Source organism: Dendrobates tinctorius, unplaced genomic scaffold, assembly GCF_039654945.1.
Source record: "Dendrobates tinctorius isolate UK_male_01 unplaced genomic scaffold, ASM3965494v1 ptg000022l, whole genome shotgun sequence".
Lineage (NCBI taxonomy): Eukaryota > Metazoa > Chordata > Amphibia > Anura > Dendrobatidae > Dendrobates > Dendrobates tinctorius.
The window spans coordinates 49648919-49674669 of record NW_027361690.1 but is presented as its reverse complement, the minus strand read 5'-3'; the positions used below and the strand labels follow the sequence as shown (position 1 = coordinate 49674669).

Here is a 25751-nt window from a genome sequence, read left to right as displayed (position 1 = left end):
ATAGAATCGTAGAGTTGGAAGGGACCTCCTGGGCCATCTGGTCCAACCCCCTGCTCAAAGCAGGATTCGCTAAATCATCCCAGTCAGATGTCTGTCCAGCCTTTGTTTGAAGACTTCTATTGAAGGAGAACTCACCACTTCTCGTGGCAGCCTGTTCCACTCATTGATCACTCTGTCAAAAAGTTTTTTCTAATATCTAATCTGTGTCTCCTCCCATTCAGTTTCATCCCATTGCTTCTAGTCTTTCCTTGTGCAAATGAGAATAAAGTTGATCCTTCTACAATGTGACAGCCCTTTAGATATTTGTAGACAGCTATTAAGTCTCCTCTCAGTCTTCTCTTTTGCAAACTAAACATTCCCAAATCCTGCAACCTTTCCTCATAAGACAGGGTTTGCAGACCGGTCACCATTCTGGTCGCTCTTTTCTGAACTTGCTCCAGTTTGTTGATGTCTTTTTTAAAATGTGGTGCCCAAAACTGGACACAATATTCCAGATGAGGTCTGACCAAAGAGGAGTAGAGGGAAATAATGACTTCACGTGATCTAGACTGTATGCTTCTGTTAATACATCCTAGAATTGCATTTGCCTTTTTTGCTGCTGCATCACACTGTTGACTCATATTCAGTCTGTGATCTATTAGCATACCCAAGTCTTTTTCACATGTGCTGTCACTTAGCCCTATTCCTCCCATTCTGTATATGCTTTTTTCATTTTTATTGCCCAGATGTAGTACTTTGCATTTCTCCCTGTTAAAAACCATTCTGTTAGTTGCTGCCCACTTCTCCAGTTTATTTAAATCTTTTTGAATCCTCTCTCTTCTCTAATATTAGCTATCCCTCCTAGCTTAGTGTCATCAGCAAATTTAATCAGTTTACCCTCAATTCCTTCATCTAAATCGTTGATAAAGATGTTGAACAATACAGGGCCCAGGACAGAGCCCTGTGGTACCCCACTTGAGACATTCTTCCAACTGGATGTGCAGCCATTTACGACCACTCTTTGGGTCCGATCACTAAGCCAGTTATGAATCCACCTAACAGTTGCCTTGTCCATTCCATACCTAGTAATTTTTTCAATAAGGATTGTGTGAGGTACTTTGTCAAATGCTTTGCTGAAGTCAAGATATACTATATCTACAGCATTTCCTTGATCCACCCAATCAGTGATACCGTCGTAGAAGGAAATTAAGTTAGTCTGACATGACTTATTAGTTACAAACCCATGCTGACTCTGTTTAATCACTTCATTCTTATCCAGGTATTGACATATATGTTGTTTAATAATTTGTTCAAAGATCTTTCCTGGTATAGAAGTCAGACTCACCGGCCTATAGTTGCCTGGGTCCACCTTCTTCCCCTTTTTGAAGATAGGAACAACATTTGCTCTTCTCCAGTCTTCTGGCACTTCTCCTGTTCTCCAAGAATTTTCAAAGATTATGGAGAGGGGTTCAAAAATTTCTTCTGCTATCTCCTTCAGTACTCTGGGGTGTAATTCATCTGGACCTGGAGACTTGAATTCATTTAGGTTAGCTAAGTGTTTCCTCACTATCTTTCTGTTTATAGATATCCTGGATTCTTCTATTCCCTTAATAGGACAGTGAAGAACAGTTGATGTTACATTTCCTTTCTGAGAGAAAACAGATGCAAAATAGGAATTTAAAAGTTCAGCCTTCTCAACATCCTGTCTTACCATTTCATCATTTTCATCCTGTAAAAATCCTATAGCATCTTTGACTTTTCTTTTACATTTGACATATCCCCAAAATCCTTTATTATTGCTTTTGACATCTCTTGCAAGCCTCAATTCATTTTCAGCTTTAGATAATCTGATTTGTGCCCTGCAGGTTCTGCAGACAGCATTATATTCTTCTTTAGATATGCCTCCCTCTTTCCATTTTATAAACATTTCTTTCTTCCTTTTTAGCAACATCCATCCTGGTTTCCTTAAATGCTTCCTATTCTTCCCTCTTTTCGGAATTGTTAACAACTGTGCTTTGAGAATTTCATTTTTCAAGATTTCCCATCCTTCCTGGACATTTTTGTCTTTAAGGATATCCAGCCATTGGATCCCTCCAATTCTCTTTCTGAATCCCTTAAAATCTGCCTTTCTGAAATCTAACCTTGACGTCTGAGTCTTCACAGGTCTTCCGCCTCTAGTTATCCAAAATTCTAAAATAGCATGGTCGCTACCTCCTAAGGTCCCAGCCACTTTTACCTCCTCAACCATTTCCTCCCTGTTTATAAGGATTAGATCCAAGGTAGCAGTTCCCCTTGTTTTCTCCCCTACCTTTTGGAAGATAAAGTTGTCAGCAAGAGAGGATAAGAATTTCCTTGACCTGTTAGTTTTGCCTGAGAGAGATTCCCAACAAATGTCTGGATAGTTGAAATCTCCCATGACAACTATGTCATATTTTTTGGAGAACTTGGCCATTTGATGCATAAAGAGTTCATCCATATCTTCAGCTTGCACAGGCGGCCTGTAGTAAATGCCTACAATGGTGTCCTTTCCATTGTTCTGTCCTTGTATTCTTACCCAAACAGTTTCCACAGAACTCCCAGTCACTGAAGCTTCAATCTCTGTGCAGATATACGCATTTCTAACATACAATGCGACACCCCCTCCTCGTTTATCAAGTCTGTTTCTTGCAAATAAGTTGTATCCTTCTAGTCTTGTATTCCAATCATGTGTATTGTCCCACCAAGTTTCAGTGATTCCAATGACATCATATTTATTTTCCTGTGTTAGTAGTTCCAATTCTCCTTGTTTGTTGCCCATGCTTTGTGCATTAGTATAGAAACATTTTAGTTTGTGATTGGTTTCTCTTTCTCCAATATTTTTATTAATTAGATTCTTTTGTCTTTGTTCTTCCTTTCCACTTCTAATAGCAGAGTTCTCAATACCATTTGTCAGGTGTAAGGCTTTTTCTGGTCTTTTGCTTCCCTTCCCATGTTGTTCTAGTTTAAAGCTCTCCTTACAAGTGTAGCAAGGCGACTTCCAAATACATGCTTTCCAGTCTTCGTAAGGTGCACCCCATCTCTAGCAAGTAGTCCATTGTATAAGTAATTCACTCCGTGATCCAGAAATCCAAATCGTTGCTGACGGCACCATCGACGTAGCCAGTTGTTCACCTGCAGAATCTTATTCCACCTCCTTGTTCCAAGGCCATCCACTGGGAGGATGGAAGAGAAGACCACCTGCGCTCCCAGTTCTTTCACTTTCTTGCCTAAGTCTTCAAAGTCTCTGCAGATGGTTTCCAGGTCATTTCTTGCGGTGTCATTTGTCCCCACATGTAGTAGCAGGAATGGGTAGTCATCTGTAGGTCTGAAGAGTCCTGATATCCTGTCAGACACATCTTTAATTTTTGCACCTGGAAGACAGCACATTTCTCTTGAAGATATATCCGGTCTGCAGATAGCGGCCTCTGTTCCTCTCAACAGGGAATCCCCCATGACCACCACTCTCCGTTTCTTCTTCACAACATTTTTCTTTCTCCATCCAGGAGGACTCTGAAGGCGTACAAGGTTGCTGTTTGTTGGCAAAGTCTTATCATGATGTATTTCTTCATCGTTTTCCTGCGTGAGAGCCTGGTACTGGTTTCTGAGCAGTATGGGTGCTGACTGCCTCCTGATCCTCCTGCTTCTCTGGGTCACATGTCTCCATTCCTCTGTTTCTTCAGGTGCACTTTGAATTTCTTCTCTTTCTGTAACATGAAGAGATAATTCTGCTCTGTCCAAGAACTCTTCGCCTTCCTTAATGATCTTCAACGTAGCTAACCTCTCTTCGAGATTTTGCAACTTTTCCTCCAACAGGGACACAAGCTTGCATTTGTGGCATGTGAAGTTTGGCTTTTCCACTGGTAAGTCTGTGAACATGTAGCATGAAATGCAGCTCACCAAATGGCTCCTGGCCCCTTCCATATTGAGTCAAACATGGCGGAGGTTCCCTGATGTTTTGGGGTTGCTTTGCTGCCTCTGGCACTGGACTGCTTGACCGTGTGCATGGCATTATGAAGTCAGAAGACTACCAACAAATTTTGCAGCATAATGTAGGGCCCAGTGTGAGAAAGCTGGGTCTCCCTCAGAGGTCATGGGTCTTCCAGCAGGACAATGACCCAAAACACACTTCAAAAGCACTAGAAAATGGTTTGAGAGAAAGCACCGGAGACTTCTAAGGTGGCCAGCAATGAGTCCAGACCTGAATCCCATAGAACACCTGTGGAGAGATCTAAAAATGGCAGTTTGGAGAAGGCACCCTTCAAATATCAGGGACCTGGAGCAGTTTGCCAAAGAAGAATGGTCTAAAATTCCAGCAGAGCATTGTAAGAAACTCATTGATGGTTACCGGAAGCGGTTGGTCGCAGTTATTTTGGCTAAAGGTTGTGCAACCAAGTATTAGGCTGAGGGTGCCAATACTTTTGTCTGACCCATTTTTGGAGTTCTGCGTGAAATGATCAATGTTTTGCTTCATTATCCTTTTGTGTTTTTTTCATTTAAGACAAATTAAATGAAGAGAATACCAAAGAATTTGTTTGCGCAATCATTTTCAGGAAGAAACTGAGTACAGAATTGCAGGGGTGTCAATACTTTTGGCCACAACTGTATATGGGGGCCCTTGAGTCAGTCCTCATCGCACAGTCTCCTCTTGCAGCGAGTAAGATATCCCTTTACCGCCGCTTCATTGATGATCTCTTCCTTATTTGGACTGGTTCCGAATCAGTGGCCCTAGATTTTGTCCAATCTCTTAATAACAATACTTGGGGTTTGAAATTTACGGCCAATATTTCTAACACAAAAATCCAATTTCTAGATCTTATGATTCAAGTTGACTCATTTGGCTGTTTCTCAACCTCCACTCATTTCAAAAGGGTTGATGTAAATAGCTACCTCAATTTTATCAGCGGCCATCTCCCCAAGTGGATTTCAAACATCCCCTACGGACAGTACTGGAGGATAAGGAAAAACTGCACAAAAGACAGTGATTTTCTTTGAGAAGCCGTTATTTTGAAAAATCGTTTAAAAGGGAATCTGTCACCCCTTTTTTGAGATATCATATAATGATATTCAATTGTGTGTCACATAAGGATTCTCTTAGTACTTTTGCTTCCCCCTGACCCCGCACCTTTCTTATATCGGTTCAGATATATGTAAACTGCCGCTGTCCGGTCCGCTGGGCGGGGCTTATTCACCTGCTCCCCCCCTTGCTTTACGCATTTCTTCTTGTGTAGAGCAAGACAGGGAGGGGGGGGGGGGAGCAGGTGAATAAGCCCCGCCCAGCGGACCTGACAGCGGCAGTTTACATACATCTGAACCAATATAAAAAAGGTATTTATGCATGAAAGGTGCGGTGCGGGGTCAGGGGGAAGCAAAAGTATTAAGAGAATCCTTATGTGACAATTGAATGATATTATATATCTCAAAAAAGGGGTGACAGATTCCCTTTAAGAACAAAGGGTATCCCAAAGAATTGGTCTCTGATGCATTTACAAAAGCAAGAGCTCTTACACAAAAAGATTGCATTGAGCGTATTAAAAATAGGAAAAATAGGCTTGATTCCCCTGATTTTACTAAATGGAGTTTTATCTCCACTTTTAGTCAATCGCATGGGGTGGTACGCAACCTTTTTAAAAAGATATTGGTTCATTTTAAGAGCAGATCCAGTTTTATCAATGCACATTCCTGCACAACCAAGAACCATTTTTAGAAAAAATCGTACCCTTTGCAACCTTGTTGCCCCCAGCAACACAACCCGTAGACCTTTAACTTCCCCGGACACTTCCCAATCCGGGCTGCTTTTCATGTAAAACAACCAAATGTTTATGCTGTATGTCCAATAATAATGGAACATTAGTTTTTCGGTCACACACCACGGGCTGAAGTTTTACTATCAATTACCGTGTGAACTGTCAGTCCTGTTACGTTGTATACCTGATTGAATGCGGTTGCGGGCTGCAATATGTTGGGAGATCAGTACAGACTATGCATGTGAGGATGAACAAACACCGCCAGAATATCCGTAATGGATATCTAATGCATAATCTGTCAAAACATTTCCTTGTAGCACATAACAAAGACTTAAGTTCTTTAAAACTCACTATAATTGATCAGATACCAGCAGAGACCCCGGACCGTTATGCGGCTTTAATAAGAAGAGAGCTACTGGATCTTTAAACTCAGCACTTTAGCACCTGAGGGGTCAAATCTTATTATTGAAAAAAGTCATTTAACTATACCCCTTTTTTAGTATAATATAATATTTTATTCAGTATTTTCATATATTGCTTTATGTATATATCTCCCTTCATTTTATTGTTGTAATTCTGTTTTATATTATGCCCGTGTAATTGCTCTTTTCCTCCTCTTATTTTAATTATGCCTCCTACTCAAGTGTCCCTAATGATTGCACCTTAATTTTTAATGACTGTCAGCCCTTTTTATGCTTCCTTTCCACCCACTTCCTGTACTTGCCACCTGATGAAGACAGAGGTTATCCGTTGAAACGCGTAGTGGAACTAATAAAGAAGAAAACCTTTCAAGTTTCCTTTGCGCTCCCCTACGATTGGGTTACCCTGCTTCCCAGGTTTATCCCATAAGGTCATTCAGACCATGATTAGGGCAAGCACACCAGCATCCTCGCGCATCTACCACAGGTATTGGAAGGCCTTCTTCCGGTAGTGTGAGGTGAACAATTTGTTACCCATGTCCTTTTCCCTTCTGTCCTTTGTTTTCTTCAAACGGGTCTTCACTCGGGTCTGTCGCTCAGTACTCTTAAGGGACAGGTTTCCCGCTCTGTAAATTCTCTTCCAGAGAGATCTAGCTTCTCGTTCCCTGGTTAAGACCTTTCTTCAAGGTGTCAACCACGTGGCTCCCCCCTATCGTCCTCCAATAGACCCATGGGATTTTAACCTCTTTCTTGGCGCCCTCCCTTTGAGCCTTTTCAGGATATTTCTTTTTCTCTCCTGTCAAGGAAAGTTGCCTTCTAAGTCGTCATTTTGTCTATCAGGAGGGTTTCCGAGTTAGAGGCATTATCCTGTCGTTCTCCGTTCCTGTATCAGGACAAGGTAGTTCTGAGACCCGTGCCTTCCTTCCTTCCCAATGTGGTTTCTTCTTTTCACATCAATGAAGACATTGTCCTTCTTTCTCTATGTCCCTCTCCATCCCCTGAAGTCCCTCCTCCACAAGCTAGATTTGGTCAAAGCTATTCAAGTCTACCTTTCAAGGACTGCTTCCTTTCGTCAATCCGCTTCTTTGTCATCTCTGAAGGTCTTCGTAAGGGGCTCCCAGCTTCTAAGTCCACTATTGCCCATTGGATTCATTCGGCAATATTGGAGGATAAACAGCCTCATCTGGGGGTGAGGGCTCACTCCACCCAGGCAGTGGGGGCCCTCCTGGGCTGTTCGTCACCAGGCTTCGGCCTTGCTGATTTTCAAGGCCACAACCTGGTCATCTTTGCGATGTTTTACAGGGTTCTGATGCAGGCCTGGGCAGGAAGGTGCTGCAGGGGGCAGTTACGCACCGGCTGACCTAAGCCCATTTTCTTTACATCTTTTGCAATTTCTCACCCTTGGGACTGCTTTTGGACGTCCCATGGTTACCTGTGTCCCCCCAATGAAGCGATAAATAAAGAGGGATTTTTGGTACTCACCGTAAAATATCTTTCTTGGAGCATTCATTGGGGGGACACAGCACCCTCCCTAACTTTTTGTACACTTCTTGAGCCTACGTGCCTTTGTTGTTGCGTTGGTGCATATGTTGAGTTTTGGTTGCTTCTACTGCTTTAACACTAACTGAGGTGCTTTGTGTCTGTCAGTGGGTGTATACTGTGGAGGAGGAGCTTTTTTTTTTTGCCTAGTGTCAGTCTAACAGCAGCAGCATACACCCATGGTTACCTGTGTCCCCCAATGAAAGGTCCAACAGTGAGCACCAAAAACTCCTCTCTCAGCAACAAGGCATCTGATATAAGACACACGTAGGACTGTTTTCAGCAGTCTATAACCTGTATGCCCATAGTAATAGTTTAGATAGGTCAAATGTGGTGACAGATTTCCTTTTAAGATTTCAATTACAGACATTTTTATTAGTTATATAGCGGATTAAGTTATTAGGTTATTAAGTGCAACTCCTTACCTTCACCATCTTTCTGGTTATGTGCTGGTAAAGGCAACTTTAGTTTTTCAACCAATACCACGAGATTAGTATTTGAGTTCTCCTAAAACAAAAAGCAGCAATCTTTAGAAAACCGGTATATTGTAGCCAGATTATAGACGTCGCACTTTTATATAGACTGCTACAACCTAATAAGCCACTGGGGAACTATTAAAAAACAAATTACTCCTAAAGCAGCTGGTGCTTTCATAAATCTCGTGACGTGGTTACCACCTTTAAACGCGTTATAAGAGGACTACTTTTATCAGAATTTACCAGAAGAAACCCTTATATCAAAATAAAGGGTATTTTCAGGAAAGCTATGTAATGTAGTTCTTACCTTAAGTGGCTTCTTTGGAAGCTCAATCTGCCGCAAACCCTGAGAGGACTCTGCTATACTCCTGTGTCTTCCCATTGTGCTTGTTCTTTGGGAACAAGTAAGACAATCATGCAGGTTCATGTTACAAATTACACTATATTTCCCGCCACAATGGATTTGCTAAAAACCTACCTCCTTTTTTTAGCTGATCTACTTCGGAGTTTTTCAAGCTGATCCTCCTCATTTTCTGCCAGAGGCACACTTGGTACCCTTGAGATTGACGGCTGGGAATACATAGGAGTTTGCCTGTCTAGTATGAAAGAATCATCCCCATCTGCAGGAAGAACGGATTTCAACTCTTCTGGAATCTGTATCCCAAGACTAAAATAGATGTCTGCCAATATTTTGGGTATGCTTCCTATGTACCTATAGATAAAAGTCAAACACAAAAAAAAAAGCTATAAATTTGGGCTTGCAAATTAGTAAATTATTAATTGCACGAGCAATATTACCACTGTCACCACTGGCCACTTGTGTAGAGTGAATCTATGTAACAAAGTGAGAAACTGTAGTCTTTGGCTCAAACAATGCACAGTAATCTGATGTACTTTATTTTTAGCTGCCAAGCTGCAGGAAATGGATCCAAAAAGTATGCATGTATAGAAGAAAGCTACAGGAAAGATGTATATCTTTGTACCATGTTAGCGAGTAGATAGAATATTTAGCATTGAGAGTCCTCAGTGGTTCATACCTTTTAATGGCTAACTGAAAAGATGGTAACACATTGCAAGCTTTCGAGACTACTCAGGTCTCTTCATCAGGCTGGACTATCACAATAGATAAGACAAGTGATGTGAAGCAGAATTGTCATTATGGGAGAGGGATAAACATAAATATTGGAACAGTTCATAGATAAGGAGTGTGAAAGTTTTATTGCCCTCTAATTGGGGTCTGGTTCTGTGTTGTGTGATGACCCCAGAAGGTCTGAAGAGCAAATTCCCTACTTGATGTAAAAAGACAAATCCATGAGACACATTCATGCCTGCACTGAGTGTGTCTAAAGTTTTCATAAATTTGTACTCCCAGACTCTTCTGCCTCTCTGAGACTTGAAGTTACCTTTTAATACAAGTAATTTAATATCCATTATGCTATGACCGGGAATACAAAAATGTTTTGCCACAGGTAGATCCACTTTTTCTCTTATTGTGTGACGATGAGAATTTATCCTTGTTCTCAGGTTTTTGCCCTGTCTCCCCCACATACAGACTCCCAGTTGGACATTTAGTACAAATAATTAAGTACACCACATTCGATACTAGAAGCAATGGGATGAAGCTGAATGGGAGGAGACACAGATTAGATATTAGAAAAAACTTTTTGACAGTTAGAGTGATCAATGAGTGGAACAGGCTGCCACGAGAAGTGGTGAGTTCTCCTTCAATGGAAGTCTTCAAACAGAGGCTGGACAGACATCTAACTGGGATGATTTAGCGAATCCTGCTTTGAGCAGGGGGTTGGACCAGATGGCCCAGGAGGTCCCTTCCAACTCTACGATTCTATGATTCTATGATGTGATGCAGCTGAAAATACCTGGGATCTTGTAGTCCTGATGTGAGTTGGGGATCTTTATCTTGTCCGTGGTCATTATAAATGGACAGGTTTTACATTTTTTCTGGTTGCAAGGAAAGGCTCCTGCAGCTGTTGGGGAGGACAGAGAGCTTCTGACAATGATGCTTCCTAAATTTGGGGGCTGCTTAAAATACAGCAGTGGGGGGGTCTGGAAATAAGGATTGTAATCGGGCATCTTTTTGAGGCACCCGGTTATTTTCATCCATAGCTTTGTAATGTAGCAGGTGATTCCTTGATATTCTGGTGGCGCTTGTAATTTGGTTTTCAATTGTTCTTGGATGGTAGCCCTGATTCAAAAAGGTCTTTTTGAGGCGACCAAGGTGTTTGTCTCTATCCATGGGGTTGGAACATATAAGATTGTATCTGATGGCTTGGCTGTAGACAATAGAGTGTGTGTGTTTTGGATGGAACCTGTCCCATTTAAGGTATGTTGGACGGTCGATTGGCTTCTGATACAGGGATGTCTATCTCATTGTTCTTTAGCTTAATGATGGTGTCTAAAAAGTTAATTTCAGTGCTGGAGTAGTTGAGTGTTAAGTTGATGGCAGAATGAAATTGATTAAACTGCTCGTGGAACGTCTTTAGGTGTTGCTCAGACTCGGTCCAGATGATTAAAAAATCATCAATGTAGCGGTAGCAGGCCAGAGGCCTGATGGGACATGAGGACAAAAATAGGTATTAGACCTACCGGTAATGTTGTTTCCAGGAGTCCATCCTGACAGCACCATGGAGGACGTCCTCCTCCTCCTTACAGGGACAGGAAAGCACACGAGAGGTTAAAAGGCCCCGTCCCACCCCTTTCCCTCAGTGACTTAACAAGTACCACAGCGTGGATAATGCTATAACTCTTTTAATGGTATCATCATATTACATCATATGACATAACTTAACATAACAACCTATCCGGGAGGGAACTACCCGTGCTGTCAGGATGGACTCCTGGAAACATCATTACCGGTAGGTCTAATACCTATTTTCCAGGACGTCCACCTGACAGCACCATGGAGAGTACCAAAGCACCTCCTCAGGGTGGGATCACCGCCTGGAGAACTTTTCTCCCAAATGCGGTATGTTGGCCTGATAGCACATCAAGTTTGTAGTGCTTGCAAAATGTATTCAGGCTGGCCCAGGTTGCCGCTCTACAAATCTGCTCGACTGAGGCGCCTGCGCGCTCGGCCCAGGAGGCTGAAACTGCCCTAGTAAAGAGGGCCCTTAAGGTATCTGGTGGGTTGGCGCCTTCCGACTGATAGGCGTCTGAAATTACTGATGTGATCCATCTTGCGATGGACGCCTTAGAGGCTTTTCTCCCCCTATTTTTACCCCCGAAGAGGATGAACAGGTTTGAGTCAATATGCCAGTCATTGGTGGCCTCTAGATAGCTTATAACTGCCCTTCTTACGTCTAGGGAGTGGAGACGCTGTTCTTTCTCATTGCGGGGATTGCTGCAGAAGGATGGTAGCACTATCTCCTGATTTATATTCTGGTAAGAGGCTACCTTGGGGATAAAAGCCAGATCTAATCTTAAGGTTATATGATTGTCTCTGATCTGGAGATATGGATCCTTGGTGGACAGGGCCTGGATCTCCCCTATTCTTTTGGCCGTGGTGATGGCTACGAGGAAAGCCGTCTTTCGAGAGAGAGTCGAAATGGACATTCTATCACTAGGCATGTAGGGGTCCCTACATAAAGATCTGAGTACCAGGCCGAGGTCCCAGGGCGGGGTGAGCTGCCTAATTGTGGGGCGAAGACGCAGCGTGGCCTTTATGAATCTTACCACCCAAGGATGGGAGGCTAAAGGGTAGTCGAAGAAGGCGCTCAAAGCCGAGATCTGGACCTTTAACGTGCTGGGTTTAAGCCCTTTATTATATCCCGACTGCAGAAAGTCTAGGACACTAGAGAGGTCAGGGGTACCTGCCGAGAGGTCGGAGCTGCCACCTTCCAGGCAGAATCTCTTCCATATTTTTCTGTAGATTGCGGATGTTACCGGTTTCCTGCTGGCCAGTAGAGTGGATATGACCTGCTCAGATAAGCCCTTTCAGGATCCATGCCGAGAGGCGTAGCCTTGCTGGGTCTCGATGGCGAATCGGCCCCTGGTAGATAACATCTCCCTTCAGGGGTAGCTCGACTGGGTTTCCTATATAATATCACCGACGCGCGGTCCTCGCAGATCTTCCTGAGTACCGCCGGTATCAGGGCCAGTGGTGGGAATGCATACAAAAGGGGTTCCGTCCAGGCCTGGCTCAGGGCATCTACTCCGTCCGGGTGGTCTGCTGGGTTCGAGTAGAATCTGGGGACCTTTGAGTTCTTCCGGTTTGCAAACAGGTCTATACTGGGGGTCCCCCAACGCTAACAAAGCTGATGGAAGATTTCTTCGTTTAGTTCCCACTCTGTCGGGCTGACCCGCTGTCTGCTTAGATAGTCTGCTACTACGTTCTGAGAACCCTCTAGGTGAATTGCCGTTATGGAGAGGACCACCTCTTCTGCCCAGGCGAATATTCGTCCTGCAAGTGCCTGGAGTGGTCGATGTCTCGGACCTCCCTGGTGCTTCAGGAATGAGACTGCCGTTGTGTTGTCGGACAATATCTGGACATGTCGATTTCTCACTACCGACCAGTTCTGACGCAGGGCTTCCCAGACCGCATAGAGCTCCCTGAAGTTGGAAGATCTGCTTCTGATGCTGCCCGGCCATCTTCCCTGAAAAAATTCTCCCTTCTACGTGGGCTCCCCATCCCCACGTACTGGCGTCTGTGGTGATTACCACGTACGGCGAGGTTGTCCATAGCCCGCCCACCTGTAAGTTCTGGGGCTGTATCCACCACCGCAGGGATCTTCTTACCGTGTCTGGTAAGGATATGGGCCCGTCGAGAGAATCCTGACGCCTGTTCCATCCTGCGTGGATTTCCTTTTGCAGGGGCCTTGAATGGGACTGGGCCCATCTGACGCATGGAATGCAAGCAGTCATCCGACCCAGAACTTCCATTGCACCTCTTATGGAGGAGCGATGTCTCAGTAGTCCCTTGACTCTGTCTTGAATTGTCTGCTGCTTTTTTCTCGGTAGCCGGGATATTCTGTCTCTTGAATCCAGAAGGACTCCCAGGAAGATCTTCCTGCTTTCTGGTTTTAGGTCTGACTTCTGGTCGTTGATCAGCCAGACGAGATACTACAGTGTTCTGATCGTTCGGCTCCTGTCCTGGATGAGCCTTTCTTCTGAACCTGCGACTAGGAGAAAGTCGTCTAGATACGGTATTATAATGACTCCCTGCTTTCTCAGGTAGGCTACCACCTCCGCTACCAGCTTTGTAAATATTCGGGGGGCCGAAGCCAGCCCGAACGGAAGGCACTGGAACTGGAAGTGGCAGGTCCGGAATGGTAGACTGATTGCGAATCTTAATAAGCTTTGAGATGCGGGATGGATGGGGACCTGATAGTATGCACTCTTCAGGTCCAGAGTACACATGACAGCATCCCTGTCTATAAGTTGAATCGCTGAGCGTATTGATTCCATTCGAAACCTTTTGTATACCACCCAGGCATTAAGGGGTTTTAAGTTTATGATTGTTCTGGCCTCGCCAGATGGTTTTGTAATGGAGAATAGGGAAGAGTAATGACCTTTTCCCCTCTCCTGCTGCGGAACTGGCACTATGACCTCTGACCGGAGCAGGTCCTGTAGATCTGCCCACATGGTAGAGTCTTCCGGGACTACGGTGGGGGCGATGTATCTGTCGGGGGGAGGGGAATAACATTCTATGCTGTACCCTTCTGTGATGGTTCTGAGGACCCACCGGTTCTGGGTTACCTGGCGCCACCTTGCTGCGAATCGTCGAAGTCTTCCCCCGACACCTATGGCGTCATTGCCTTCTAGACCTGGAGGATGACGCGAACAGAGGGGCCTTGCTTCTCCCCCCTTGGCTCTGTGTGTTTCTAAAGGAGCCCCTGTTGGATCTACCCTGGCTCCTAAAATCGGTCTGTCTCCTGAAAAAGGACCCTCTACGAAAGGACTGGGGACGCTTGGGTTTTTCCTCTGGAAACCCCTTGTTTTTGTCAGACACCTGCTCTAGGATGCTATCTAGAGCTGGCCCGAACACCCTTGAGCCTGAAAAGGGGATGGAGCAAAGCTTTGCCTTTGAAGCGTTATCCCCAGACCAAGACTTCAGCCAAACCGCTCGCCTAGCTGCGTTGGAAAGGGAGCTGTTTCTGGCTGCGAATCTTACTGACTCGGCCGATATATCTGAAAGGAACGCAGCTGCTGATTTCATCAGAGGGAGGGAAGCTAGGATCTCAGATCTAGGGGTCTTGTGGATAAATGCTCTTCCAACTGCCCCACCCATAGGAACATGGACCTGGCCACTGAGGTGGCTGCTATGTTAACCTTAGTAAGGGCAGCTGCCGATTCCCATGTTCTCTTTAACAGAATATCCGCCTTCCGGTCCATCGGGTCTCTGAGACTTGATGAGTCCTCGAAGGGGATGGCGGTCTTTTTGGTCACCTTAGCTACAGGAACATCGATTTTAGGAATTTCCTCCCACAATTGTGTTTCCTCTGGGTCAAAGGGCAGTCGGCTCTTAAAGTCCCGAGACAGTACAAGTCGCCGTTCTGCCTCTTTCCATTCTTCTAGGACCATTGTCTTAATGTGTTCGCTTACAGGGAACACAGTTTGTTTCCGAGCGACCAGTCCCCCAAACATCAGGTCCTGTCGGGACTGCGGTTTTGGAACATCCTCTATCTGCATGGTGTTCCTTACCGCCTGCACCAAGTCCTCGGTGTCCTCTAACTTAAACAGGTATTTCCTGCCTTGGTCCCTCCTGTCAGTCGGGATCTCCCCCTCCTCGGGATCCGAGTCCCGGGGGTCTGACCCTTCAGGCGAACTTGTCTCCGAGGCTAGCTCCACCTCCCACCTCGGCCGCTTCCGGCTTGGCCTCGGACTAGGGGACTGCTGCCGTTAGAGACTGGATCTGGAGGCTTGTACTTCCTCCCGAATCAAGGATCGCATCTCGGCCAGGAGGGACGGCTGCTCGTCTCTTACGACCCTTGAAGTGCAGGGTCCGCAGAGAGTCTTGGTATAGTTGTCTGGCAGCTTTACCCTGCAAACCGGGCATCTGACAGACTTAGATGTGGCCTTTACCGAGTCCTTAACCTCTGTCGGGGGGGCTGGGGTACCCTTCTCCTGTACGATACAGAACAGGGATAGTCAGGTCAGTTGTCCTGGGCTGCGGGGAAGGCCGTGTGGGGGTTGGATTGCGCCAGGCGCACTTACCCCTCTGTCGGCTGGCGCCTCTGGGTCCATACCACTGAAGCAGCTGTTGCGTGCGGTGAGCTGCTAGCGTGCGGTGAACTCCTGGTGTGCGGTGAGCTGCTGGCGTGGCGAGCTGCTGGCGTGCACTGAGCTGCTAGCGTGCTGCTTTCAAATCGGCGCGTGACGTCATCGCCGCGCGCCGGCCACTTCCGCTTCCTGTTCTGAAGCCCCGCCCACCGAGCGTCCTGCAATGGCGGCGCCCATCCGGCTTTCTGCGGGGACCCGGCTCTAGCTGCCCCGGGTTCTCTCTCGCCGGCGCCCACACCGCCGGCTGCGTGCGGGGCAAGCGCTTCCAGCCGCAACCGCCGCTCGGTCTGTATGTCGCGCCGGCATCGCTCACTGCCTGCGGGGACCCGGGCGACTGCCGCGCGGCCTGGAGCCGAGAGCCTCCCACCGGGAGGAGCGGCTTCCTCCAGGAGCGACGTCCTGCTCCTGGCTTTGGGGCAGAGGGACTCCCCACCGGGAAGTGTCGGCCCTGGGCATCCTGACAGGGGGAAGGATTGGACCGGCCGCCCGATCCCCCTGCGCCCTCAGGTAATCTTCCTGCTCCTCTCGTATGTCCCTCCGTGCAGGGACAGGAAAGACACTGAGGGAAAGGGGTGGGACGGGGCCTTTTAACCTCTCGTGTGCTTTCCTGTCCCTGTAAGGAGGAGGAGGAGGACGTCCTCCATGGTGCTGTCAGGTGGACGTCCTGGAAAGAGGGATTTTTGGTATTTACCGTAAAATCTCTTTCTTGGAGCCTTCATTGGGGGACACAAGTCACTATGGGTGTATGCTGCTGTCGCTAGGAGGCTGACACTATGCAAATAAGAAAAAAAGTTAGCTCCTCCTCGGCAGTATACACCTACTAACTGGCACAAATTACCTCAGTTGGTGCTAAAGCAGTAGTAGGAGCAACTATAAGAACTCAACCTATGTAACAACCAAACAACGGCACATTGGCCAACACGGTACAACATTAAAGGGAGGGTGCTGTGTCCCCCAATGAAGGCTCCAAGAAAGATTTTACAGTAAGTACCAAAAATCCCTCTTTCTCGGTTCATTGGGGCACAGAGGTTACCATGGGACGTCCAAAAGCAGTCCCAAGGGTGGGAAAGAATTGCTGAGAGAAGGGTACTTAGGTCGGCCGGTGGGAGACCGCCGCCTGCATTATCTTCCTACCCAAGCCTGCATCAGCAGAGGCGTGAGTACCTACCTTGTAAAATCTCACGAAGGTATAGAGGGACGACCAGGTAGCAGCCTTCCAAACTTGCAAGGCCGAAGCCTGGTGACGAAAAGCCCAGGAAGCTCCCACAGCCCAGGTAGAGTGAGCCCTCATCCCCGGTGGAGGCTGTTTGTCCTGGACGCGGTATGCCTCCAGAACCGCTGAAAAAATCCAACGAGCAATGGTGGATTTGGAGGCTGGAAACCATTTCCGACAACCTTCAGAGACGACAAACAGGGAATCGGACGCAAGGAAGCAGTCCTAGACTCGAATTGCCCTGACCAAGTCCAACTTGTGGAGGGATCTCTCCAAGGGATGAGTTGGAACGGGACAAAGAGGGGAGGACGATGTCCTCATTCATGTGAAAGGAAGAGACTACCTTTGGCAGAAAGGCAGGAACCGGTCTGAGGACTACCTTATCCTGGTGCAAAACTAAGAAAGGACAACGGCAGGACAATGTTGCTAACTCTGAGACCCTCCTAATAGAGGTGATGGCGTCCAGGAAGGCCACTTTCCACGAGGGGAGGGAAAAAGAAATATACTGAATCGGCTCACAGGGCGCACGCTGGAGGGCGCTCAAAACAAGATTTAGAACCCATGGATCGACCAGAGACTGGTAAGGAGGCGCTATGTGAACGATGACCTGAAGAAAAGTCTTCACCTAGGGTAGAGAAGCCAGATCCCTTTGGAAGAGGATAGCCAGAGCGGACACCTGACCCTTTAAGGTACTGCGGGAAAGGCTGGAGTCGAGACCTGTCAGTAAAAAAACAAGAACGGAGTGAAGAGAAAAAGTCATAGGAAACAAACTATTGACCTCACACCACCGAAAGGAGGCTTTCCATCATTTGTGATAGATGCGTGATGACGCTGGCTTCCTTGCCTTAATCATGGTCTGGATGACCTTGTGGGAAAAATTGCGTCCCTCAGGACCGTGGCCTCAGCGGCCATGCCATTAAACTCAGAGACTGAGAATTCGGGTGGAAGAGGGGGGCCCTTGCAATAGAAGGTCTGGAAGCCTCCAGGGAAAGTACGAGAGCATGTTCACTAGCTCCGCATACCAGGCCTTCCGTGGCCAATCTGGAGCTACTAACAGAAAGGGGACCCCTTCTGCCTCTATCTTTTTCACAATTCTTGGAATGAGGGAAGAGGTGGGAACAGATAAGGCATGCGAAACTGGGACCACGGGATCACAAGTGTGTCGCAACCGACGGCATCGGATCCGGAGACCTGGCTACGTATCAGGGAACCTTGTGGTTTGTTCGAGACGCCATGAGGTAGACATCCGGAACGGCCCACCTCAGAAAAATTTGGTGGAAGACGGCGGGGTTGAGAGACCACTTGCCTGACACGAGCCCCTGACGGCTCAGGAAATAGACATCCCAGTTGTCCACCCCCTGGAATGCGGACGGCCAATATGGCGGGAACATGGCTTTACGCCCAACGCAGAATCTTTGCCACCTCCAGCATGATCTACTTGCTGCGAGTTCCGCCTTGGCGATTTATGTACGCCACGGCAGTGGCGTTGTCCGACTGGATGTGGACTGGCTTGCCCTCGAGGAGGGACTGTCAGCGGATGAGGGCAAGAAGAATTGCCCTGATCTCCAAGAGATTGATTGGGAGGAGAGTCCTGAGCATCCCAGCGGCCCGGCGCTGTGAGGTGAAGAAAAACCACTCCCCAACCCAGGAGACTGGCATCGGTGGTGATGACTTGCCACCGAATAGGAAGGAAGGATCTGCCGCGTAGGACAGAGTTGGAAAGCGTCCACCAGGTTAGGGATTGCCTCACCTTGAGAGGCAGAAGCACTGGTCTGTCTAAGGAAACCGTTGTCTTGTCCCAGGCAGACAGGAGGGCCAGCTGGAGAGGGCAGGAGTGAAACTGGGCATACGGCATTGCTTCCATGGAGGCAATCATCTTCCCCAGGATTCTCATGCAGAGCCGAAGGGGAAGAGGGACCGGGCGCTTTAGGGTTTTGATCCCCTGACGGAGGGACGAAAATTTCTCCTTTGGATGAAAGACTCTAGCTTGGATGGTGTTGAATTCCATATGCCCAGGAATACGAGACGCTGAGTTGGGATCAGAGTCGACTCCTGTGTCCAAAGTGATCTGGAGGCTGTGATCGCAGTCTCGGCGAGATGGGCCCTTGACCAGGAGATCACCGAGATAAGGGATTATAAGAATCCTGTTTAAACGAAGAATTGCCATGACCGCCGCCATGATCTTCGTGAAGACCCTCGGGCCGGACACCAGACCGAATGGGAGAGCCGTGAACTGGTAATGGTACTCCTGTATGGTAAACCAGAGGAATCTCTGATGCTGGACACAAACAGGAACGTGCAAATAAGCATCCTGAATGTCCACAGAGCAAAGATATTCCCCCGGCTCCATGGAGGCGATCACCAAGCGCAAGGACTCCATTCAAAAGTGAAATGATTAATAAACACACAAAACCTGTAAAGGAAAAGATCTGCAGATCTGGTGTTAGATCCAGGTCCGCCTCCTACAGACACTAAGCAAAAACTGAGGTAATTTGTGCCTGTCGGTAGGTGTATACTTCCGGGGAGCAACTAACTTTCTTATTTGCATAGTGTCAGCCTCCTAGCGACAGCAGCATACACCCATGGTAACCTGTGTCCTCCAATGAAGCGAGAAAGAAAAGTCGCTTCCAAGCTTGGCCATGAAAAGATTTGCATACTGTGGAGTCATTTTACTTCCCATAGCTGAGCCAGTCTGCTGTAGATAGACCTTGTTGTCAAATTCAAAGTAATTGTGGGTGAGGATAAATTTTGTTAGTTTCACCACAGAATTCGCATCACTCTCGGTGTTTTCCATGAAGACTTTGCAGGCATTTAATCCATCCTGCTGTGGGATATTAAGAGTACAAAGATTCCACATCCATGGTGGCCAGGATGGTTCCTTCTGGTAGAGGACCTATTGCTGCTAATTTATTCAATAGGTCAATTGTGTCCTTATCTATGAACTGTTCCAATATTTATGTTTATCCCTCTCCCATAATGACAATTCTGCTTCACATCACTTGACTTATCTATTGCGTTATTTCTGTGCTGTTTTGTGTATAAATGTGATTCTTCGGATGTTGTATTAACGTCCCGTTACATTTAGCGATGCACCAGCGATCCTGACAACGAGACGACCTGGTCAGGATCGCTGGTGCATCGCTAAATGGTCGCTAGTGAGCTGCCAAACAGGCAGATCTCACCAGCGACGCAGCAGCGATAAGCGATCGCTCTTACCTGTCACACCGCAGCGATGATGACGACTTACGCCTGCGTCCATGCGTCGCTAGTCGGCGCCAGCTGGACGCCAAAGAGGAAAAAATGGCCCAGGACATTCGAGCGCGATCAGTGATATCCAGCAGGGGTGCCGGTCGCAGGTACGTGTCACACAAAGTGAGATTGCTAGCGATATCGCTGATGCATCACAAAATCGGTGACGCTTTAGCGATATCGCTAGCGATCTCGCTATGTGTAAAAGGCCCTTTAGTCTAGCCTGATGAAGAGACCTGAGTAGTCTCGAAAGCTTGCAATGTGTTACCATCTTTTCAGTTAGCCATTAAAAGGTATCAACCACTGAGGACTCTCAATTCTAAATATTCTTCCTTAGAAGAAAGCTGGCACTAACGTAGGGCATTCCTTCACTAAATGCTTTGTCATACTTTGGTAATATGGGCTAAACGTTGCATTATGACAACACTGTACTTTGTATATGAAAAAAAAAAATAGTAAAACCATTTAGTGATGATATTCCCTTGGAGGGTATGCAACTTTTCAAGAAAGATGCAGAATGCTTCAAGTCGCAGTTCTAAGTTGAGTAATATTTGCAAAGGACAGTTATTGGTGCTCGCTCTCATTTCCTCCTCTGTATGGTTCACAGATGAAAAGTTTGCCAGTTTAAAATGATAAAGGAAATGTAATATTTTTAGCTATTTCAACAAGTTAAAGTGCTGCCAGAGCTAGCAGTTTCAATGAAAAATGCTAATTGTGTAGGGAAAATAAATCTGTCCTAAAAGGATATTTCCATCTTGCACATTTTCCCCAGAGTATGCTATAAATGTATAATAGATACAGGTCCCAATAATGGGACTCACATCTACCTCGAGAACATGCGCCCACTGTGTGGAGGGTTCAGTGTTGGGAATTCCCATACAGAGGAATGGGAGTTGTTACCACAGTCGTAAGCATCAGGGCCCCATTATTGACATAGATATAAGTCCCATTAGAGGTACTTCCAACTACTATACCTTTAGGCATATCCTGTAAATATACCATAAATTTACAAGACAGGGCCTGGTGGGGGTGACAGGAATTCCTCTTTAAAAAGGAACCTATTAAACTAAAAGAGCCATCTTCAGCAGCACGAAGGCTGCATTCTGTGAAGGTGGCTCTTATGTTTATTATCCCTATAAACGCTGAAATAATCACGTTCAAGGGCATGCACCGGCGAAGGGAGATGGGGACAGGAGCAGAGATCCTCACAGCGCAGGCGCCAGATTCCCAGCCTTGCAGTGTGAATACATAACACACTGTGGAGCAGGATCCGGGGCCTCCGCTACACGCAGGCGCGATATCCTTACATCACCTGATGTAAGGTCCTGGGCTGTGCGCACGGGGAAAGCCCGAGAACTGATTGCAGAGCGCAGGCACCAGTGACATCACAAGAAAGAGAGGATGCGGCGCATAGAGCCCAGAGAGGGATGATGGATTGCTGCGAGGCAGTTGAGTCAGGGGGAGAAAATATACCTCATTGACTCAATAGAGGTGTGGCGGGAAATTTATAAAACTCAAAATTTCAGCGTTCCTAGGGATAATAAACATAAGAGCCACCTTCACAGAATGCAGCCTTAGTGCTGCTGAAGGTGGCTCTTTTACTTTAACAGGCCCTGGGAGTTGACAGGTTCCCTTTAATGACATACAAGAAATTAGGTGCATTGTAAGTGAAGCACATACTCTGTCAAGACTCCTGCCAAAAATTTGGTCAAATACGAGGGATCTTCTGTCAGTGAAATAATTCGGAGCATGTCCGTAATCTAAAAGAAAAGAATGAAAAGAAATGAACTTGCAAATACAACTGAATACGGAAGTACAATGGAGGAGGCACCGACACTATTACAATATATACGGTAATTATTACAATATATAAAAAACCCTCTCCCTCCAACTATATGGAAATAAGGAGTAGTAGGAGACCCTTTTTATATTCTCCATATGTTCACTGGGTCATAAAAGGAAAGGACAAATTGGAACAGACTTTCAGTTCCAAGCCAAGTAATGCACAGGACAAAGCACATTTATTTCATCATTACCTCTTCCACAACTTGCTCCAGTTCATCCTCATTAGTTTGTATAGCAGGACACTGCACACAGATCTCCAGTCTTAGCAATGCTTGAATCTGACATCTACAATAAAGGCACATGAATAATAACAGAAAAATGCTTTGCCAGCAGCTGAACAGTGAGAACAGACCAGACACTTACTCTCTAAGCTTTGCCACTTTATGTGGATTTTGCCCATACAGCTGTCTTATCATTTTACTTGTCTTCAGCAGAACTCTCACTTTGTCCAGGCAGTCCGTCTGTAAAATATAAGAAACAAGCTGCACATAACCACAGTTTTATCCGCAATCAGAGAGGAGAAACCCAACTATAATCTTATATTCACCTCTATCTGATTACTGCTGGCCGATTTCAAGAAGGATTTAATGGTGGTAAAAGAATTCCTGACACATGACAACAATGAATCCTCTTCGCCGGACACCATTTTATCGTAGTCTTCTATTAGATAGGTATGGAGCTCCTCTTCGGATTTGAAAGCTGTAAGAAAAAAATATCTTATTACGTAAAAAAGCCTGAACTCATTGTGCTGATTGAACTTTTACTTATACAAGATATCAAATCTAAGAAAATTATTGAGCTACCCACACACTTCAGCTTCGCAGATGCTCCCAGCAGCAAAGGAAAAAAAATATGGCCACATGTCATATTAGTAGGCAATATTCATATTGATTGTATGCCTGCTCATACAAATGCCACAACATACAAACAAAACAATTACTCAAAAACATGACAATTTGTACATAATTTTCAATATGGACTCCAGAAAGAGTTGCTCACCTGCCGGCATCCCTGCCTTCCCTTCAGGCTTGTCTGATGATCTTCGCTTCACTTGGGAACTTTTCTCGGCAGGAGCACTTTCTGGCGGCAACTTCTGTGCCTTTGAATTTAATCTGGCAACATTTAACATTTGCAGTGCACGAGGCATGGACTTCATTTTCTGTCTCACAGGAGTACAAGGAAGACCTGAATAAGTACCAAAAATAAATCAACGTCTGCTCATCCAATAGTCAGGATCCAGGCTACATTGTAACAGATGGTGACGAGTAAGATATACAAGTTAACAGCGGTATCTACATGAGAATGAACGCAATTCTCATCTTGCATATCTATTACAACCTCACAATGTCAAATGTCTGATCGATGCAAGAGGTGTAGCAGTGGAGCCAATATCTATCAGATAATTATGGCATAGCCTTCGAATATGCTGTAAATGGATGGGAGAACCCCTCTTTATGAAGACGCCTTTCAGTAAATATACTTAACATAAAGACACTCAGCCATTTGCCATAGGTCGGACATCTCTAACCCCAACTGTTGGGTGAAGTCCCGCATTAAATGGCAGCAGTTAAAATGAGTGACCGGAGCTTACGCTTATTTTGGTATTCCCCCTGTAGTGTAGCGACAGACTCATCAGTTTTCTTCTGGTAGAGCTCAGATAGGTAATGTGTCATTTCTTGATCACTTTTCTGGTCATCTTGATCAAAAGATGCTGCACTTATCAGCCTGGAATCAAAAAAGAAAGTTTGCATTACAAAAGAACTGTTAACATTTAGGGGCAATTTAGTAAAGTGGTCTAAATTCTACACTGTGTAAATAGACAGGACAGTCTTAAAACATTTTAAAAAAAAAAAAAGAAAAAAGGGTTGATACCCCAGAGAATCTTTAGACTTTCTTATTTTATAACATTTAATTGATTTTATGCCAAAGATTGTCATAACTTTGTGGACCAATTTCACAGAGGAAATCTATTTAGCTTACGCCGCTTTCTGCAACTTTTCATTAGACCAACTCTCTCAGGCACATGTAAAAAAAAAAAAAAAAAAAAAATTAAGCCAAATTTCTGACACATGCAGCTTAGTAACTCAGCCCTAAAAATCCACATTAACCCCTTACAGACACTGAACGTACTAGCATATTTGTCAGCGACCTGTGTTTGACTTGGACTCAGAAGCAGAGTCTGCACCACAACCAGGGATTCTGGTGTTATTAAACAGTCAGCATCGGTAACAGCAGTCAATTGGAGATGCCGATAATCCCTTAAATGATGCCTTCAATCTGACAGTGGCATTTAAATGTGTCTATTGACTATCCACGATGCAATCATGGGGTGCCAATGGGTTGTCATGATAGCCAGAGACAAGATGAAGGCCCTTGTACCTCCCATGCCCAATTGTGTGAAGCCCAGCCAGCTGAACTTCATATGAGATCATGACTATATACTGCAATACAGTACTAGTGCAGCATATAGAACAAGTGACTTGAAAATTGCAGGTGGAAATCACCCCAAAGGGATGTAATTTTTTTTTATTTATTTATTATAAGTCACCTTTTCCTTATACAACTTTAAAACAAAAAATGGTATCGCCAAGTCAATAAAAGTCCTATCAAAATATAAAAATTAACCCGCACAGTAAAAGCCATAAAGAGAAAAAAGTAAAATAAAATAATCCATAAATCAGATTATATTTGTTGTCGTTGTTGCAACTCCACTTAAAGATATAAGAAGCAATAATAGGTAGGTTTGTCACCATTTTAGGGGGTACAACTTTTTTTTTTTCCTTTTTACAAACTTTCAACCCCCATAAAATTAAGCAGCAGTGCTCAAGCCCTCCCTCTGCTCCATACATTCTGTATGGGGCTACAGAGAAAAGAAGGATTTATTACTCACTGCAAAATCTTTCTTGGAGCCTTCATTGGGGGACACAGGTAACCATGGGTGTATGCTGCTGTCGAAAGGAGGCCGACACTAGGCAAAAAAGAATTTGCTCCTCCTCAGCAGTATAAACCCCACTGACTGGCACAAAGCTTGACAGTTAGTGAAAAAATCACTAGGAGAAGCAACAACAAGAACGATATACAGGTCGAACGGAGGCTCTCAAACCCGATATAGGCACAAAATAAAAAAGGTAAAAGGTGGGTGCTGTGTCCCCCAATGAAAGCTACAAGAAAAATTTTACAGCGAGTACCAAAAATCCCTCTTTTTTGTTTCAATGGGGGGACACAGAACCATGGGACATCCTTAAGCAGTTCCAAGGGAGGGAGCAGAATAACTTGCTCAAATCAGGTTGGGAGGCGGGCAACTGCTGCCTGCAGCACCTTCTTACCTAGGCCATCACCGAAAGCATAGATATGTTCCATGTAGAATCTTGCAAAAGTATGGAGAGAGGACTAGATAGTGGCCTTACTAATTTGTGTTGCGTAACCTTGGTGACAAATGGCCCACACCGCCTGAGAGGAGTGAGCCCGCACTCCCAGAGGGAGTGGCTTGTGTTTAAGCCTCCAGAAGAGTCAAACTGTTCCAGCGGGCGATAGATTTGAAGGCAGGGAGTCCATTCTGGCAACCCTCAGCAATGACGAACAAGGAGTCCAATCGTCTGAAGGATGTAGTCCTTGAGAGGTAGGAGCACAGTGATCTGACAAGGTCCAAGTTGTGGAGAGACCTTTCCAGGCTATGCCCAGGCGGACTGGCAGAAGGACAATATCCTCGCTGATATGGAACGGGAAAACCATTTTAGGAAGGAAGGAGGACACTGAAGGAGGACACTGAACGAAGAACCACTTAAGGCTGGTTTCACATTAGCGTTTTTTTGCGCAGCGCATCGTGCGCATGCGTACCCATGTTTAACATGGCGTACACATGGTCTTGCATTTGCATGCACTCGTCTGCATTTTCGTGTGCATGCGTTTTTTCAAAGGTGTGCGTCTAGACGAGCCAGACGCAACCATTTACATTTTTGGAAAAAAAAACTGGATAAAAAAACCGGATAAAAAAACCGGATAAAAAAACTGGAGTCTGAACTAAGTAAATTAA

The 25751-nt window shown here is 45.6% G+C and overlaps 1 protein-coding gene across 2 annotated transcripts in view; it reads right to left on the bottom strand.

Annotated features, from left to right (window-relative positions):
- The window catches only part of TICRR (TOPBP1 interacting checkpoint and replication regulator), a 123922-nt gene that overhangs the window by 66174 nt on the left and 31997 nt on the right, over window positions 1-25751 (bottom strand). For both annotated transcript variants that reach the window (XM_073568701.1, XM_073568700.1), the window contains exons 6-14: window positions 23310-23443; window positions 22718-22903; window positions 22266-22417; window positions 22082-22179; window positions 21910-22003; window positions 21554-21633; window positions 8654-8887; window positions 8483-8567; window positions 8125-8206 (exon numbers count right to left, since the gene is read on the bottom strand). In XM_073568701.1, coding sequence (XP_073424802.1) covers window positions 8125-8206; window positions 8483-8567; window positions 8654-8887; window positions 21554-21633; window positions 21910-22003; window positions 22082-22179; window positions 22266-22417; window positions 22718-22903; window positions 23310-23443 — 1145 coding nt within the window. The remainder of the gene's footprint in view (window positions 1-8124; window positions 8207-8482; window positions 8568-8653; window positions 8888-21553; window positions 21634-21909; window positions 22004-22081; window positions 22180-22265; window positions 22418-22717; window positions 22904-23309; window positions 23444-25751) is intronic.